Source organism: Aplidium turbinatum, chromosome 1 (genome assembly GCF_918807975.1).
Source record: "Aplidium turbinatum chromosome 1, kaAplTurb1.1, whole genome shotgun sequence".
In the NCBI taxonomy this organism is placed as follows: Eukaryota; Metazoa; Chordata; class Ascidiacea; order Aplousobranchia; family Polyclinidae; genus Aplidium; species Aplidium turbinatum.
In genome coordinates this window covers 1623458-1644344 of record NC_137472.1, presented here as the reverse complement: position 1 = coordinate 1644344, position 20887 = coordinate 1623458, and the positions used below count along the sequence as shown (strand labels likewise).

Genomic DNA, 20887 nt, shown 5'->3' with positions numbered 1-20887 from the left:
CATCTGCACTGCAGTTTTTTCATCCGCACAGGTGCGTACCATCTCACAGGTTGAAAAGCACTGGTTTAGACAATATAAAGTCATAAGAAGTTTCTCCATCCTGTGCGGTATCTAAAGGTTTGGAACAATTGAAGAAGGGTAATAATCGGGTAGCCTACAAAATAATTGTTTTTTATCGTAGCTCCGTTTCATCTTTTATTATCAACTTTAAACCTACGTTGAAATCAATTTTGTTGTTGAAACCATTCGGTAGTTTTTTGTTCTTTTTAGAAACTATTCCTAGAAGAACACTCTGTGATTTTCACATTGATTTAACGTCTAAAGACGTTAAATCAATGTAGAGAAAGGACGGATTTTTCTGTCTGGGATAATCGCTGCTTTGCTTGTACATATTTGTTTGACCACCTCTTTCACGTAATAGTTTCTATCCAACTATATTTTTTTTGTGTGTTTTGTTTTGTTACTTACGACGACGGCGCAAGTAAACTGTCTGATAGATATCTAAAATAAAAGAAGTACTCAAACCTAGCGTTATTTGTATTTGTATTTTAGTGAATATCCCACATGGTTAGTCATAAATGTGCTACAGTGCAAATGGAATGGCGTTTGGTTCTTTGTTAGACGCAATCGTGAAAATCAATAATTTAAAAATCAACAAGTTTGCAAATGAGAAACTTCAGAGAATTTCAATAGTATTGCAAGCTACTTCTCTCACATCGAAATATCTACATGCGATTGTAAGCCAAAACCACACAAACAAGAAAGTCAATATTTTAGGTACTATTGCTAAGGGATGCTTGGTTCCATAAGAACTGGAAATTATCAGTTTCGAAAAGCATTGGCTTATGAAAAACAAATGCAATTTTTGTTCCAATTTGATATTGAAAACAATAGAAACCATTGAATATCAAGCCGATATAATTAGTCATTTTTGCATTGCACAACAATGTAAACCGTCATTGTTTACTGAAAATTTCAATCATTATTTACATTGTAACATAAGGAAAACAATGGGAGATTTTCCATCTAGTAAACTATCTATGGGTTTCTTGCATCGAAGATTTCAGAAATAAAGCACTATGTAAGATATTCACGCAAAGCTTTATGATATAATGCACTGGCACACACACTCCGCATTGCATTGGAGCGGGCTCATTGTTTTGCAGCGCTTTTCGTAAAGTTGGATTAGCACGGTAACTAAAAGGCGGCAATATAAAGCAAAATAGTCGTTTTTGGGTACTTTTGCAATAAAATGAACTATCAAGTTAAGCATAGGGGAAAGTGACCATAGTTGTGCAATTTTTAACATTTTAATTAAAAACTTAAGCATGAGTAAAGTTATCAAACAAACGTTATGATGAGGTTATAGTACAAGCATTTACCTACAAAAAAGATTACAAAAATCACGTTTTGCAAATAAACTGATAGGTGAATTTGCAGACCTTCCACTCCCTTAGGTGGCTTGAAGATGGAACAGTCATTGATGATGTGGTCTGCTGTCTGTTCCTCGGCACCACATTCACAGGAGGAGGAAGAGGCCATTTCCCTTTGGTGCATGGTTGAGCGAAAAGCCCGACGCCCACACGGAGAGGGTTGAGGCGCACCCATGCCTGTCTCTGTAGTGTCAGGCCGATGGGGTGTGTGTCGGCGTCGGGGATGAATGAATGGAGTCTGGTGGTGCTTGACCTCCATTCCGAACTCCATTTATGGTCCGCCCAAGTAGCCGCAGAGATGTCTTGTACATCAGCTTTGTTACCTATGAGAGATTAGCACATTACTTAGAGGCATCACAGGAGGGGTGTCATACTTGATCAACCATGCATGAAATGGTGGGAAATGGCACATGCACAACTATGGAACCTGCACGACTATTGTCACCTTCCCCTACAAAATGTCAGAATATTAACTTTACAAACTTATAGACAAGCGATTTTTCTACACATTAGTGCAAATTCTGTTCAAAACGAACCAGCAAATCACACATAACAGCTGGTTAAATTTGGTCCAAAAACGCCCCCCCACTCGAGTACTTAACTTGCAAAAAAAGGTTTAAAAGCAAAGGGTTAAAAAACAACAAAAACGCTGTGTCAGTTCAGCAACACAAACACAAATCAGCCATGGCCTGTCATACATTTGGCAAATCCAAAACAAACTTTATTGCAAATGATTGTTGTTACTTGCTCTTGATCATTAATTATAAATAGGTCTACGACAAGGGTTCCCAAACTGGGGTACATGTACCCCCAGGGGTACATTTCGACTTTTCAAGGGGTACATTAGATTAAGTATAAGGATATTATTTCAATAACTTCTAATTTGCCTTAAAATGTTTTCTATCACCTGATGTTAATAATTTGCAGACCTGAGATTAAGAACTCCTTAGTAAGTCACGTTTTCACCCCAGTTGAAGCTTTAACTACAACTACAGTAACTACCAAGTTCACATGACTTATTTTGTCCAATTACAGCACACAAGACAAAACAGCTGATTGATTGCTATGAGAACCGTAATTACAAAGGCTAGCCTAGAAAGCAAATACAGTCGACCCGTCGTCCCCGCTTGTTAAACAACATTCAAGCTACAGTTGTCTTGCCAATCGGTTACGGCACAAATCAAAGATCTGTGATGAAACAGTTGAATCAAGAATTAAGTCAGCAGACTAGAATGTATGAGTTTCAGCATAGATGACTCTAAGTATGACTTAGTAAGTTATCTATGGCAGGTGTGTGCAACGTGCGGCCCGCGGGCCAAATGCGGCCGCGAAGAAAAATTGTGCGGCCCGCAAAGATGTGCCAATTTTGAATCGTGTGCGGCCCGCGAAACGTGTTTATAATTTAGTTTAGTCTGGTACGTGTGAACAATTCATTGTGGAGTGGATTATTGTAGATTTTGCACCTTCTGTTAACCATTTTAGAAATCTCCCACTGCCACCGCTAATTCATTGTGTTTAATTATTTGGAACGTAAAAATGTATGGTCTCATAAAAGGCTTTATGAACACATTACGACTTTGGAAAGTTCACAAACACAAAGGAAATCTTTTCCACTTTCCAACTTTGAGAGAGTAGGGAATGCATCCTGAGAAGAAAACTAAATTTGAAAAATTGTTGTATGAATTTTTGGCTCCTTTCAAGGACTTCAAATCTCATGAATATTTGTTTGGTATATTCTCTTCGCCATTCGACACAGTCATTAACAAAAGCACCTGCTGATATACAACTTGAACTGATTGATCTTCAAGAGAAAACGGATTTGAAAGCAAAGTATTTAGAAATGAATCTTGGCAATTTTTACGGAAAACATCTCAACCAGGATAACTTTCCACATTGGAAAAAATCCATGGCTTCACAAATGGCTCTTTTTAGCTCAAGGCATTTTTGCGAACAATTTTTTCATAAAATGGGCGTCATGAAATCTCCCTATCGATCGGTTCTGACAGACGAACACTTGAAAAGTGGACTTCGAATTGCGAACACTTCCATTAAAGTACGATAAGTTTGGAAAAAGCCGTCGGAAAAGAAGCCAGCTGCAAACTTCTCAATGAAGTCGTTTAAAAGGTCGGTGTGACAATAAATTTGAATAGCAGTTTTCTTCAGAAATTTATGCGTCTTAACTTATTATTTCTGCAAGGAGATAACCTCTAATAATGCCATAAGAATGACATGAATAACAAAACAACTACTTTTTTGTGCCTGCAACTACTAGAAATCATATGTTAAATAAACGTGCAGACGCGGTTTCACCCAGTTATTTATATCTGGCCCTCCTGTAATAAAGGTTGCACACCCCTGATCTATGGTTTCAGTTCAAGTGTAGCCTAAGCCTACCTTAGGATAAGACTGAAAAGATTCAACATGAGATTGAAATAAGTTTGCATCGTTATGAATAGCTTTGTGTGCTTTGATGGGTACAAAATATCATGTATGCAGTGTTCTTATGTATCTCTACTGTTAATTTGTTGCAATATCTATACTTTTTAAAGCCAAACATATGAGAAAATTTTTGGGGTACACGAGCGAATCTATAAATTGACCAAAAGGTGCCGATGAACAGAAAGTTTGGGAACCCCTGGTCTACGACAATACCAATGCAACAAATGACTAAAATATGCTCGTATATGTAATATTTCAATTATTAAAAGAATTTTGCTCCACAAACTCTAACAAAACTCGTTCAACTAATTCCAATGAGCAAATTACAGCATTTTTGTATTTTAGGCCAAACTTGCATGCGGTTAAAAGTGACCGCAGCTTTCGTTCTAGTTAGTGAAATTTTGTGATCTTACTAGTTTTAACTTCTAACACGAATGTCATCTGTTGTGTTCAGATTATCATTACTGCTTAAAAACCGATGCCAGGTAGTATATAGTTCGCATTGTTATGGATGACCGCTTTAAAACAAAGTTGTTCACTAATTTCTTTTGGACAGTTTCCCTCAATATTGTCTGGCAGGTCATTTATTTTTCTTCTTTGTTTAAACCTTTCTTCTTTACCATTCCATGGCTGGAGACATGTAGAGGCTATGCTCTGTTTACTTTATAATTTATAATTGTGCCCCACACTACATACAAGATTGCAATTATTTAATGCAAACTATATAAACTACACTCCCGATGTGTTGTAAAAAATTTGCATTTTGTTTCCACAGTCGCCACTTGCAGGCCTGTGCTGTCCGATATTCCTAACGGTAGAGTGGAAGGAGGACAAATCATTGGGGACGTGGCCACATATTTTTGTGATGAAGGATATTTCATGAGGGGGAACAATCAGCGACGTTGTAGAGCCGATAGGAAGTGGTGGGGAGAGGTTCCGGAATGTCACGGTAATCACAAACATGTCTCATAACTATTAATATATCATGTTTGAATGAGGAATGTATAGATCTCTAAACAAGTGGTTCCCAAACTGTGAGCCATGGCCCAGTACTAGGCCACCAAGACATTTTCAATGGGCCACAGAGCCAATTGAACAGACTTTACTGTTTTGTTACACTGTAGATATTATACGCTTTGTTTTGAAAAACATAATATTTGCAAAACAATAATTATTTAGCAAGAAAGGTCATTGTCTCCTAAAAATGGGTTTTAGCTCCTGTGTGGGGATAGCAGTTCAAAGTGGGTGAGTACTGAGTAGTCAGGCATGTGAGTGGTAGGGTTGCCAGATTAGGCGCTTTTACGCCCAATTGGGCTACCTTTGATTTCTGTAGGCCCCAAAAATTCGTGTTGGGCGCGCTTTATTTGGCTAGCGCCCAATTGGACAACCATTTTTTTTAAATAACAAAGTAACCTTTTATGGAGAAAGCCACGTGGTGAGCCACAAATCGCTATTAAGTAGGCATTTGGGCCACAAACCAAAAAAGTTTGGGAACCCCTGTAAGACCGAGCAACTCACAAAAATCTGAACAAATTTTTCTTTTGCTGAAAGTAGTTTCACCCCAGATATACAAAGTAGGATACAATTGATAACTTCATGGACAAACCAAACTTTTTATTTTTGTGAGTATTGGTTTTCTGAGATAAGACTGCAGGATCCTTAATTACTTCATGGGTAAGTAAAAAGAACCTTTTCTGTCACTTATAACAAAACATTGTTACACGAATTTGAAAAAAAAAAACTGCGTTTGTTGTTTTATCTTTCTTCCTAAACTAATGCTTTCCAAAACTCATGGCTAGCTTCTTGTTTTATGGAACCAAATTTCTCATAAGTAACACCTTAGCCTGCTTGAATAGCTATTTACATCTTCGTTTGTGTATTTTAGGTCTACAATTGAGTTTGCAGTATGAACGTAGCAGGGAAATATAAGCACAACTATTCCAAAAATTTTTTTTACATATTAAATAAATAAATAAAAGTCACTGAATGTTCAAAACCTTCATTTCTTTGCTTTAATCTTTTTCATTTCTTGAAGAAGAAAAAAGAAAAAAAAGAAAAGAATGATTTTATTTGCGGGAATAATTTTACAAAGTGAATCCTAAATTTTGAAGCCGTGCCTTAAAAAATAACAGAGACATCACTCATAATAATAATCATTCGCTATCTCCGCTTGCAGCAGAATGCGCATCAACATGGGTTACTTGACAGGGTTCCATGTGATTTTATGAGCCGTACTGCTTCCATGCTGGATCAAAGCAGATTGGAAGAAGGTGAAATCTCACCAGATTATTACCCGTTTTATCTTCACTGCGTTATGCAAGAAAGAACACAATCGGTACCCTTTTCAAAGTCTTTGGTATGACCCGACCTGGAATCGAACCCAGGGCTACCAGCACCAGAGCCGAAGGCGATAACCACTAAGCCACGGGTGCTGGTGTCACTCATAAAGCATAACTCACTCACTAAGTCACTCACAAAGCATAAGATAAATCGACACTCGACAGCCCCTCTCCCCCCAAACTGAGCAAGATTCCAGGAGCCCAACCTTCTAAGAGTTAAACGTTTGAAACAATACAAAGTCAACTTTCTATCAAAGGCCTATAAAAAGACGCTTCTTATGTTGACAAAACTCAAAAAACTTTCATACAACTATTCACATACTCTGCTCATATCTGACTCAAGCAATATTCTAGTGCGCTAATTTTAGTAACGGCAGCAGCTCTACATTTTTGTTGGAGTAGTGGAGGGGTGCTATAATTATTTCTTTCTGTCGCTCTTCCGATACATTCCAATTTAAAGTGAAAAATATTATTCGTTTTTATGTTTTTATATTTTTTTATGAAAATAATCCGAGTAAAGATCAAACCAGAAATCATTCGACTATTGCGGGAAACATCAGGCCACTTTGGTACTGACAAAAGTCACACCGACACCAGTCATGACTCCGAGGATGAACTTTTTGGTGTGTTGGTCCAATCCGGAAAATGTCGGTACGGAAAAAAGTCAATTGTGGAGGATTTCTTTCTAACAGAAGCAAGTCCTTAAGCTTTCCTACTTACAAGTTGGAAGGTCGGTTGAATAAGTGGAACACCCACATTCCTTCCAGTGTTGCGGTGTGGAGACTTTCCTCATTTGGAAAAGACGTGCAGAAGCCAACTGGCAGTACTCAGTGACTTGCATTTTGAAATGCTTGTGTTTTTGTAAGATGCTTATTTTACCCAGAACATGTTTTCTACAATGCAGTTGAATTGGTTATTTAAACAAATGGTATCAAAGACGTTCTGACCTCACACGGTAGTTGCTTCCTAATATCGGTGTAGGACAAAAGTTACGAGAGAAGTAGCAGTAAGGAGCGCTATTTTTGGTCCGAGTAGCGGTAGCGCGCTACTTTCAAAGTAGCTGAAGCCTACATCGGACAATATTGAAGGTGCAATTGCTGCTGCATTCTAGTTATTCTACTAAGATTGAAGCATTTTAGACTTCATTAAAAGCCTAAAAATTATATAGTTACATAAAATCTGCTAAGAAGCTTTGATCACCATTGCACTGGTACTTGATATTTATTTTTGAACTTAGTTGTTCAGTCTAAACCACAAAAGTTTACTGTTGTTTTTTAAATAGCACTTTTTTTGGCCTTAATTTTCACAAAGTAATGAAACGAAACGGTATAACAATTTAAGTGTTGCACATAGAAAATTATGTCAATCAGTATTTTGTTCCCTCGTCCTTAGAATTGGTGGCCATTTGAAGCCTTTTGACCATGGAATAAGCTAGGGAGGCGAAGTATTTACTGATGTTGCTTGATCGCACATCTTGAAGTTTGTTTTTAATAAATTCTAGACATTTTAGTTAACGAATTACCAGATGTGCACCGATGGAAGACCAGGCAGCTTAGCCCTATATCTATAGCCCAACTAGCCAATTTGACTTTTGTCATATTGACAAGTAGGCGATTGCAATCTCTAACTGATCTAGCAATAGTAGCAAACATCACTAATTTACATACTTTAGATCAAAAATTTTCATTAAAATTTTCATAGCTTTTGTAAAGTAATTTTATGATATCACATATAACATGATTAAAAGGCTGTCAGTTTTAAAAAAATCTTCCACATAAGTGTTTTTCACAGCACGAAAGAACATAAAGCCTGTGAAAGTTTCGACATGGATTTTAATTGAATGTGGTTACATTTATTTTATTTGTTACTTTAACCAGCTCAATACAAGATTAGAAAATAAAACTTCATAAATGAAATTTTGGACAAAAATTTCAAAAACATCATACCAAAGGTTTTAAAATATACTGTTGTATCCTAAAATCAGGGTTAGAGTTGAAACTAAAACGCCTCCCCCTCATAGCAAAGCTTTAGTGAAACTTGGAAATAATACCATCCATCAATGTTACTGACTTCAACAACTAAATACGATCAAGGTCATTGATCTGTGAATGAAGGAAATGTGACCCAATTATGAGAACATCTGGTTCAAACTTACGTAGTTGATAAAGAATTGTGGTTGTGAATACTTCAATGGCACCAGCGCAACCAACTATCACATGACATTGTTTTTGTGTTTAGTTGTTGAATGTGGAGTTCCCCATGAACCTGAACACGGCTCTGTGGATACGTCAAGAATTGATGTGTTTGTTTATAACACTGAGATTCGGTACACCTGTGATCGTGGATACAAATTGAATGGAAATCTGATTGGGAGATGCGATGAGAATCAATCATGGGGGGAACTCCCCGTATGTGAAAGTAAGGATTGATGATGAACCACGAATTATGATCAGTCTTCATTGGAAAAGTAACTTTTCTTATACTCTCTTAGTGGGAACACAATTGTGGTTTAGTCATTTGAATGGAAAAATGTGGTTTAACATTAAATATGGAACATGCTTTTTTCTATAAAATAACATTTAGTTTGCGAAGCGATTTGTGAAAGCGAAACTCAATCTATTGCTAAGTTTGGAATGTTGAACTTTACAATCAGATTCAAAAAACTTTTCTTACTTTCCTTTGTTACTTCATTTAAAGTAAATATACAAGTTCCTAGCATGGGTGTTACGGACAATTTTCATATCAAACGTCACATAGAACCGTTGTCTACTAAACCTGACGTCTTACGTCATGGACTGTTGCTAGAAATAAGCAAACATTACATCATCGTTAAATCTTGAATCGCACAATCGTTTGAACACCTGTTGAAACATTACATCATCGTTAAATCTTTAATTACTTGAACAGGTGTAAGCCAAACTTGAACAGGTGTAAGCCAAACTTAAACCGGTGCTTGTATAACTTATCATTGCTTATCATGATTACGTCACAGTAGCTGCCTACGTGCGTTTGAGATATTGCAATGTATTCTCGTCATTCTTAAAATTGTTACTTGACAGTTGGTCGCATATTTAACTGTTTTGCTTAGTGCTTGCCAGCTGGACGAAATTTCCGTCTTTATCCAAGTAATTTGCATTGTTAGTGACAAGTTTAGTGGTGTATCGCGTTGCACCCCAATTTTGAGCCTTGGACTATTTTTACAGAAATACACTTTTTGAATAGACGTTTTCAAAAAAGTGTTTCTTTCGGTCATTGCATACAGACGAACGGATCCGGGAATCTTATGTTACAATTTTCCCACGAAGAGATTATGGTTTAACGTTGTGACCAATGGGCTAACCTTTGGCATTCATCTTTGATTTTCTTCTTGACAACAATTACATAAATGTAGGTGTTCTTTCTTTCACAATCTGTGTTACAATATAGGACAGATAGCTGGGGCATAATTTCGTAGGACAAGATAAAACTGAGCAGTGAATTTTCCTAACACTCTGGAATATGAAATTGTAGAATAAGTTCAAATTAAGATTATGTTTCCAGTTGACACAGACTGCAACTTTGAAGATCCGGCATTCCCAACTTGTAGTTATGAAAACGGAGGAATTGGAATTATGCGAACGTTTTCCAGAAGCGTTCCCAATGCCCCTAGGGGTAAGTGGGATAATCGTAAAAGATTGTGAAATTATTTTCAGCCTTATCTTACTGGTTCAAACTACTAAATTGCTTTAAGTTACGAGCTAAATAGTCAAAAATATCAGCTAACGTTTGTGGTAGTTGAAAATAATTTGTTTCAATGATTTCGATTATTTTCAAGTTATGCAAATTAACGTTATCTGCTCATCATTCCGCTTGATTATTGTATTGTTACAATGCACAGATTATGTGTTGACTTTCTGGTGCATGCTTGAAAAAACCAATATGATAACTAAACTGATTTGAAAAGGTCCATCACAATCAATTAGTTTGGACACAAATTGTAAAGTTTTACAATTCTTTGAATCATTTATTGATTTATTGCTTTTTTGTTGCATAGCGTTCGCCTAGAAGTTTAGATTTAGATTAAGTAGAAGGGAAAGCAAACATGCATTATTCGTGTCCACTTTCAGGCATGTCATTAAATGTCTTGCCACAGACACCACCGAATGCTCATGAGCGGTGTCGGACCGGTGCTCTTTCGACTTTCGTACCAGGCTCTCACCACTCGGCAGACGGTTTGTTGCTGCTGTATATGTGGATCTAACAGAACATGTCAGTTTTGTATCACATCAGAAGAGACGTCACCATTAAATTCACAATTCATGTTATTTCAACACAACTAAAATCTAACATTGTTCTTACATGTAGCGATCAATAGTGAGCGAACAATCCACGCTCATCATCACAAACAAACTAATATTATTTAGACCGGTTACTAACCAACCGATGCGCGTATGATGACGTGACAAAAGAGCGAGTATCGTTTGTTCAACAATAATCGAGCTAGGAGTCTATTTTTGATAATTTATACTTTCATTCTTTTCCTCGGTTAACTTTTGAAGAAGTCTTTTAGAAACTACATGAACCACTAGTGATGTCACGCTGGTAATTGTTTAGCCGGAAGAATAACAACGCGCATGTCTGCTGTCATTGTTCTTCATTAGTTGCTTCGAGAGCAAGCAAGTCATAACATGCCTTAAACATCGTGACAGAGACATATCAATAATGGCCATCGCGGCACAGTTTCCTGCTTCGGCGTTAACAAAATGATTGTTTGATATAAAGCATATTTTCCGGCAGTTAAAGTGTTGTAGCTTTGAAGATGTGAGCGAGTTGCACGTACAGCAGCGCCAGTTGTAGCTTTGAAGATGTGAGAGAGTTGCACGTACAGCAGCGCCACTAACTTCCATTGCAATAATGTAGCGAATGACGTAATCATATTTTTGACAAAACCTCATATCAAAAAACATGCAATTTTCGTAACAGTTTTGCCAAAAAAGTATTTTTTCCTGGCTCAAGCAAATTTAAATATACACCACTAGCAAAGGAAAAGACATCTTCTCTTTGGTATGTTCTTTTTCTTCCTTGCCACTCCTAGAGCACCAACAAAACACGTAGGGCTATGTTGAAAAAATAAACGTAAACACATACGATTTTTCAAGCTAAGCTTTAAATGCTTCAACTAACATAGTTTTCTGTGTAAATTACAGTAATTGAAACACGCAAAGTTATGATAGTGTTGCTTTGTCGAAGCACGAAAATATAAAGCAGAACAAGAAGGTTCCTTTCTCGAATTTTGAAACAGCGGCGACTGTCATTATGCTCGAAGCAATATACAAAAACAAGAATAATCGTAAAATGTATTTTGCAAACAATGCAGGTTACCTTGCACAATCACGATTCTCGCGCTCGCAGCGAAACGTGGATGCGACCTTTACCTCCCCCAGGATTCCACAAGAAAACATTCCATGGTGCCTGCGATTCCATTACAAAGTTAACTCTCTTGGTCGTTCTTCGGACTTCTCGGTTTCTGTACTCGGAAGAGATGATTCCAGGTGAAAGAAGTTAAATCTTAGGAGCAAAATGGTTGGAACGCCTGGTTAATCTAATCAAAAAATAAAGAGCCCAAAATGTAGATACCAAACTCATGTTCAGCAAACAAACGTTTCGAAAACTATACTGTCTTCATCATCAGTGTTACAAATGTAAGCAATCCCTGATGCCGCTTGGATTTAAATTGAATTGCGGCTGACGTCACAACGACTCAAGTTAAATCTCAATGACAATAAGTTAAATCTCATTTGAAACTAATAGAAACAGAGCCTTCCATTAAGTACAGATTATTCTGAAGCAGCTATTGGTAGGCCAACATAGCTCAGTTGGTTGAAATTCTTACAATCCTTACTTAACACTAGAACGGCCGAAAAAAATAGTATACCTCTAACGGCCGATGGTGTCGAAATCGACACTTTTCACAAGAACTTTAGTTTTCCGCAAAATTAACAGTAAGAGTTCGTTTTATTTTACAGTGATATAATTATTTGAAGCACTTATTACTTTTGTCACTTATTTGCGCTGTTCATTTTTTAGTTTTAGACGAAAATTATGACGTAGGCTACCAGGTTTTGATCAGTTCGAAGCTTGACTGTGTCTGGATGTTGACTCTGTACGATGCTCTAAAAATCAACAGAGCGAAGACATAATTATTATAAAAATAGCACAAAGTTTTCTTATTCAGGAGAAAAAAATCAAACAAACCAACAAACACTTTACGCAGTGCAGCCTTTGCACTCTGTAACTTTCCAGTCACCATTATCACACTTCCCACTTTTCGACAGTCGCGGCAAATGGTAACTGTATGGTTTTTGCAATAATGTCCAGCACATTTTCTGCGATTTCTAGATTGTCGTCCCTGCTCTTCTCTGCAGTGTCGGCTTTCGTTTCAGCACATGAGCAGTTCTCAAGTTCTCAATCTGGAGGATAAAATCACGTCGACTGATGTTGCTGCCGGGACGTTTTCTAAAAATAATCCAAGAGTTCAAAGCTGCAACATCTAGCATATTTGTCCAAACTGCAAGAGGCCATCTTTTGCTTGTTGCATGTGTGGTGTATTTTCTTGCCATTTGGTCAAACACATCAACTGCTACTTTGTTCTCGCTATAAAAATGCATCACAGAGGGTTTCTTTTTTTCTGTTGCATTAATACTGGGTCTGTCATGCATAGTGGAAAGGACATTTGCATTTTTTTTGCCTGATAGTTTACAAGCATGCAGCTGTTCGTTGAATTGTAAAGGAATTTACTGGAAACTCTTTCTCCTCCACCCTTGGTCACCTCCTTTGTCAGTCCTTTACTGTTAGCTCGAACAGTTCCAAATATGGTTATATTTCTTTCCTGTGGCAAACCAGCAAGATTCACCCTAGTAAAGAAGTTAACTGTTGTGACATTGTACCGGCTTTGTCTGTGTAAATTGGTGGTGATCCTGATCACTACATCCTCGGGGAGAAGCCTTTCATTTCGTTGTTTTCTTTCAATAGCTCCAAGGTACGATAAGTACGGTACGGTATTGCATACGTATTTGGAATGAACCTCGGCTAACACCCAGAATTTCATGCCAAACTTGTCTGGTTTGTTTGGCATGAACATGATAAAAGGACATCTGTTTTTCATTGGAAATAGCTGTTCATCGTTCGGCAGGCTCCAATCCGGAGTTTAATTGTTGATGCAATTGGCAACAAGTCCTTCCAGTGGCTCTCGAATATGAATAAACTTATCTGTTGCAAATCGCTGATAGATTTTTGGAAGGTATTTGTAAACTCAGTGGGATGACCTAAAATCAAGCCGAGCGATAAAACACGTCACGCCGAGCGTTGGACAATTACCGTGAGAAACGCTATAAATAAGTGTAAAAACTATTGAATTAGTTTTTTCCACACAGAAAATCTTTTATACTTTACAAATCTTATTACATTTGTATGAGGTCTCGATTTCGACACCTCGGCCTTTGGAGGTATATCCGCACATTGTAGATAATATAAAAAGATTTTTTAGAAAAATAATACTAAACTATAAAGTGTAAGCATAATTGGGAAGCTACTGAAAGTTTGAAAACGTTGCGATAACAATTAAGGCTCAAAATAGTGCACTAAACTTCTAAAAGTGTCGATTTCGACACCTCGGCCGTTCTAGTGTTAAAATACACACGTTGAAGTATTTCTGTTTTCATTTTGTAAACAATCTCGAAAAAAGGACCTTTGAAGTCAGTATGGCAGAAGACCAGGGGTGTGCAACGTGCGGCCCGCGGGCCAAATGCGGCCTGCGAAGAAAAATTATGTGGCCCGCAAAGATGTGCCAATTTTGAATTGTGTGCGGCCCGCGAAACGTGTTTATAACTTAGTTTAGTCTGGTACGTGTGAACAATTCATTGTGGAGTGGATTATTGCAGATTTCGCACCTTCTGTTAACCATTTTAGAAGTCTCCCACCGGCCACCGCTAATCCATTGTATTTAATTATTTGGAACGTAAAAATGTATGGTCACATAAAAGGCATTATGAACAAAGTACAACTTTGGAAAGCTCACGTACAGACAGGAAATCTTTTCCACTTTCCAACTTTAAGAGACTATGGAATGCATCCTGAGAAGAAAACTGAATTTGCTGACCAACTTGAAAAATTGTTGTATGAATTTTTGGCTCGTTTCAAGGACTTCAAATCTCATGAACATTTGTTTGGTATATTCGCTTCGCCATTCAACACAGACATTAACAAAGCACCACAAGATATAACTTGAACCGATTGATCTTCAAGAGAAAACGAATTTGAAAGCAAAGTATTTAGAAATGAATCTTGGCGATTTTTACCGAAAGCATTTCAACTAAGATGACTTTCCACATTTGAAAAATCCATGGCTTCAAAAATGGCACTTTTTGGCTCGTATTTGTGCAAACGTTTTTTTCTAAAACGGGCGTCATGAAATCTCCCTATTGATCGGTTCTGACAGACGAACACTTGGAAAATGGACTTCGAATTGCGATCATTAAAGTAAAGTATCAAAGTAAAGTATAGTATCCATTAAAGTAAATTTGGAAAAAGCCGTCGGGAAAAGAAGCCAGCTGCAAACTTCTCACTGAGCTCGTTTAAAGACGGTGTGACAATAAATTTGAATAGCAGTTTTCTTCAGAAATGTATGCGTCCTAACTTATTATTTCTGGAAGGAGATAACCCCTAATATAAGAATAATATGAATAACAAAAAAAATACTCTTTTGTGCCTGCAACTACTAAAAATCATATGTTAAATAAACGTGCGGCCCGCGGTTTCACCCAGTTATTCATATCTGGTCCTCCTGTAATAAAGGTTGCACACCACTGCAGTAGACTATTGCTGGAGTTAGATACGTAAATGTTCAGATTCTCAACTTTGAAGTCAGTATGGCAGTGGACTATTGCTGGAGTTAGATACATAAATGTTCAGATTCCCAACTTTGAAGTCAGTATGGCAGTAGACTATTGCTGGAGTTAGATACGTAAATGTTCAGATTCCCAACTTTGAAGTCAGTATGGCAGTAGACTATTGCTGGAGTTAGATACATAAATGTTCAGATTTCCAACACTCTCATCAACCTAAAAGAAGGAAGCTATTGCCATAAAATCATATTCGTAGTATTTATTTTTTCCTCTGTGCTTAATACACGCCACATCCATCGCTTAGAACCTGCTTTTGTGTTGACAGCTTCACTTTTATGCTTCTCAGTGTGCAGAAGTGAAACAGTAAAATCGCATTGTCTGAAAAAAAGGTGACCTGTTACGTCATAACCGTTGTTAGCTTTATAATTATTACCCTCAAATAGTTTTGAAATCGTTTTGAAATCAGTGCCCTCAAATTAGTTTTTGTTCTTGTTTCTGAAACTTGATATTACTGTTTGACTACGCTTAGAATTTACTCAGAGTAGCCCACCCACTGTAATACTACATGCACGTGCAATAGCCTTTCCACTGTACATGCACGTGCAGTAGCTATTCCACTGCTTCCTATAAAGCTTACTCGTTACCTTTCACCTTACACCAAGCCGTAAAACAAAATCTAATACCTGTGTATAAAGTGTGCCCCAAATTTATCCCTAACCTTAACTTGAACCCAAATCCTTACAGTGCATCCTGGATATGCATTGAACAGTTGAATAAGCATTCACTGGGCAATTGGGCCGACAGATTAGCATCGGGCTTGTACTTGTGTCAAAAATGCAGTTTTCCTGGGTGAAGTATTTATAGCAACAACAGAATTGAGAATGCTTTGAATGATGTGTAAAAAAAAACTTGAAGGGTAGAATTAGAAATTAAAGTATTAGATAGATGACACAGATATAAAGCATCAGTGAGTTTCTAAGCAGTCACAGTTTGCAGTAGTATGGTCATGTGGAACGTATGTCTGATGACAAGACTTCATGAGGGATGGCAAAGAAGATTTCTGTCTATGAAAAGAAAATTGGGAGACCAAAAAGGAAGCTAGAGTTGGTGAGAGAAGACATAAGTGCAAGGAACCTGGATAGAATCAACTCCGACGACTAGGATGTGTGGCAAAAGAGTTGCAAAACTGGTGAAACTATTTTAGCGGGAACAAACGCTGATCTTATCTACTACAATAGGAACAAACGGGTGATGATCATGATGTAAAACATTTAAGTTTACTTGTAATCACAATTTTGGACAATTTGTAAAGACATTTGGACAATTTGTAAAGACATTTGGACGATTTGTAAAGACATTTGGACAATTTGTAAAGACATTTGGACGATTTGTAAAGACATTTGGACAATTTGTAAAGACATTTGGACAATTTGTAAAGACATTTGGACAATTTGTAAAGACATTTGGACAATTTGTAAAGACATTTGGACGATTTGTAAAGACATTTGGACAATTTGTAATCACTTGCTTCGTGAAGCCATCTTTTGGCCCACTTTATACTGATGCAGCTTACTCGTCGTTCTTTGCTTACCAATATCTTTCTAATATAGATACATTTACCTGACTTCACTTGCCATGGTATGGAGCTGAACAGGAGATAAAAGCCTTCTTCGTTACCTAACTTCATTTTTCTATTGACAATGCAACAATGCATTAGATAATTAGGTTTCGAAATCAGGGATAAACTGATAGATAAAATGCAAAATAAAAGTCGACATTAGATTTCCTTTAAAGTCAATAGTATTATCCCATGATCTTTCATCATAATTTACCATTAGAAACGACATGTTAACCTAACGAAATTTACGTTGCATTCAATTCCTTGTGTTTACAAAATGTATACAGGTATTCCAATAAGGGATAACTGCCACACACAATGTACTTCAGTTCATCGTTTGTGACCTTTTTGCTTCATACAATTGAAGCTTGGGATTGGAAAACTACAGTTAAAAATCGGACCTGCGTAAGTTGCTTAAAGCTTCTACAAGTATGCGAAACTGCCGGATGAAGCAGTTTCGCGTACTTGTCTAAAGAAGCTTCAAAGAAGCTTTCTCAGTCCAAAGATAAAGATCCACCCAATTAATGTTGTGGATCCTTGAACAACAACAATGCGAAGGCAACATGATGTTAGGTTGCACTTTCATCTCAGGTAGAATTCCCAATCAATACTGCACCATTGAGCAACAACAATGCGAAGGCAACATGATGTTAGGTTGCACTTTCATCTCAGGTAGAATTCGCGCAATCAAAGAAACAAATATTTTCTCCGATGATGACAAAGCACTGCCCTATAGCGGTGACTTTTATAATTTAAATTTCCTCTGGGAGGAGATGTTGGAAAGGTTGTTCTGAGAAATTGTCTCTTTGCATAAATCAAGGGAACACTCTGCAATTCAGAACCTTTCCAGAAATTCTGAAGCTTTAAAACTTTCAATGATTCTTTGATAACTTGAATAAATTATTATAATTAGATAACTGCACAGTAACCACTCGTGTTCAACTCTATTTAAAGTTTAAGTTCAGTTCAGATTGATTTTATTTCTAACCACCACAACGAAAGAAATATATGCCAAGCATTGCAGAAGTCTAAAAAAAGGTAGAAGCGACAAAACACGAACGTTATAAATTGCATGATACCAAAGTAGGATAATCAGTGTAAAATATGGCACGGTCGCAACATCTCAAGTTTAAAGCCAGGATCCATAGTAACTTTTTTGTCACAATTCTATTTTTTGCATGTAGTGAGAGTTTATAAAAATCGATGACGTATTTTTTTGATAATTTACGTTAAACAGTCAGATAAATAGTCGAATAGTTCTACTTGTTAGATGGTAGATGAAATATGTTGAACTGATCAATAGTTTTCCACTTCCAGCACATGAAGAAATCAAATTCTGAACAGCAAACGTTTTTGTCGATTTCAAAATAAGTATACACTACCACTTGCAATCGCTACTTTACAATTGGCAATAACGTCCACATTTACAATCTATTGTTCTATTAGTCCGGTTGCCAAATCCAATTTTTTGGCTGAACCTGGAAAATTTATGCAAAGTTTTTTTTTATTGATTTTGGTAGCCTAGAGTCTACTCTTTCAGAATCTGTCGGGTGCACTCCGTGCAACCTTGAGCGTTTTGGGAAATTCAAGGTGGCGTCCAAAATGGCTGCCGTTTCAGATAACTCCCTATAACTCAGTTAGTATTTGACCTAGGATGATAATTTTGGTGTCTAACCATATGTTTTGAGGGGCAAGGAATACAATCATGGAAACTATTTATTTGACTGGTTTGGGATTGCATCATGTAGAAGTGCAATAATGGCGCCAATAGGGCTGCCATATTACAAATTTCAAACAAAAACAAACAGATTCATTTGTATTTTGTCTAGAATGGTAATTTTGGTGTCTATCCGTATGTTTCGTTGACAAGGAATCCATTTAAGGAATTAAAACAGTTGCATGTGAATTACATCACACTAAAATCCAAAATGGCTGCTGATATATTGGCTGAATACTTACTGTAAATTTCTTAACCCTTAGAAAGTTGGGCTTCTTGAGTCTTGCTCAGTTTGGAGGGGGGGGCTGTCGATTCTTCTTATGCTTTAGGAGTGATATCTTTGTTATTGTTTAACCATTAAACGCCTATGTGTTTCACCAACCGTTATTACCTATCTGGGTCTCAAATGACCCGGCCTGTTAAAGGGCATTGCTTAATCTTTCAATTTGTATATCTTTCTTAAGTGTGGTTATGAAACAAATCACTGTGTTTCAAGTTCACTATTATACATTCCAAAGCATAATACTTCGAAAAGAACTAACAAAATTTGAAATAATTGCAAATGCAACATTTTTTTTTGTGCAAAAAGTAACCGACTTTAAGATCAACACTGCAAACTGTCAACAACAGAAAAGAATTGAAATAATGTGTAACTTCAAAACTCAACAAAAACGAATGAAAAGCAATAAAATGCAGTTTACTACGTAGTAGCCATGACGACGATGATGACTCTAATGTAGTAGCCATGATGACGCTAAGCACAAGAATCAAGCTGCAAAATATGAGCATAAAACCGTGACTTGTTGGTGATCGATACAACACGGCTCATTACATTCCTCGCACACATGAGGTGTTTTACGATCCAGAGAAGATGGACAGATGTGGCACCGCCGTCTTTTACGCTTTCCACCCTCATGTGTAGCTGATTGAGAAGAGTCGATGTCAATTTTGTATCCACATTTTGCAGCGATAGTTTAGTAGCTCTTGGAAGCTGTTTTAGTGTACTTGCGCTCGACGTTGTAGCCATGGATGAAGCAAACTCATACCTAAGTTTTCCAGAAATATTCGGCGTCGATGACTTGCTTTTTTTTCCCTTCCTTTAATTTTGGCTTGTAGAAGTAGACAAGTGGCCAGCGCTTTGTCCTTTTCGGCACACTGTAGTTGTGGCAAAGTTGGTCAACTTTGTCAACAGCTGCTTTAGTAGCATTATAATCTTGTATCATTTCAGGCAAACCTTTATCTGCATCAACTTTGTTATCATTATGCATAGTTGATAGTAAAACTATAACTTTATTTTTCCTTGGTACATACGATACTAACGTTATACGATACTAACGTTTGCCTGTCACTAAAACCAAACAAGCTTGATCCAACCCTTCTCGTCTTTCTTGTTGCAAATTCAATGGGAAATTCTCGCCTATTTTTTCTCATCGTACCGAGCAAGGTGATTTGTTTCTAAAGTAAGTCAGCAGCATGCTGGGAACTGGTGAACCAATTATCAGTTGTTATATTGACTCCAGAAAACTGCAGTGGGTTAGAAAGGAATTTCACAACATCAGCTGACAAGCCAAAGTTTCTCTGATTTCCTTGGCGTCCAATATATGGCATCCCTTTAAATGTGTAGCCGGTGGGGCAGTCGCACAACAAAAAGAGCTTCATTCCGTACTTGTCCGGCTTGCTGGGCATGTGCTGTCTAAACCTACAGCGACCTCGAAATGGTATCAGTTGTTCATCTACGGTTACATACCCATTTACAACATAATGTTTTCTGCAAATTTCAATAAACTGTTCCCATATTTTTCGAAAAGGAGCAAACTTATCATCCGTGTTGCGATTTTCACGACTGTCAAAGCGTAGATTTTCTACAACTTGCTCAAACCGATTACGGCCGAAAGAAGCGGAAAATATCTCTCTTCCTGACGGGCCAGATGACCACAACGAGCGAAGAGATTCGTGTTGAGAACGATACACACCGATAAGATAGAGAAGACCAACAATTCCCCGGATTTCATACAAGTCAAATCTGTTTTAGCATATCTTCATCAACAAAGCAAGCAAAAGCATCTACTTCATTTTGGATGTCTTTCGCAGCACCAAGAGGTCCTTCGGTGGTGTGTCTAAGATTGCATGCACGTGTTCTTGATGGTGGGGGACACGTGGTAACCCACACACGGCAATTTCTTCCTTTGAATGAGCTTCGGGCTGTAAGCTCACTACTGTCACTAGAGTCTTCACTGTCACTCTCTCCCTCACTACCGTCCGTCAATTCATCTTCTACACTTGTCTGTGCATTTAGGCTGTTGACAGTTGATGGGTCATCCATATTCTCGTTTGTAACATCATCACGACCTTCAGGTGATGGACAGCCATCTTCAGAATCCTCGCTTTCAACGGTGTCTTCATCGTCAGAAATGCTGTCCTCTAAATCTGACCAAGCTTCAAGTTGATTTGTGACTTCT

At 37.4% G+C, this 20887-nt stretch overlaps 1 protein-coding gene across 1 annotated transcript in view; it reads left to right on the top strand.

Annotated features, from left to right (window-relative positions):
- LOC145780007 (sushi, von Willebrand factor type A, EGF and pentraxin domain-containing protein 1-like) overlaps nt 1-20887 on the top strand; it is a 72518-nt gene that overhangs the window by 16921 nt on the left and 34710 nt on the right. The window contains exons 4-7 of the mRNA XM_082591707.1: nt 4648-4821; nt 8450-8629; nt 9752-9862; nt 11568-11742. Of these exons, the coding sequence (XP_082447833.1) occupies nt 4648-4821; nt 8450-8629; nt 9752-9862; nt 11568-11742 (640 nt within the window). The remainder of the gene's footprint in view (nt 1-4647; nt 4822-8449; nt 8630-9751; nt 9863-11567; nt 11743-20887) is intronic.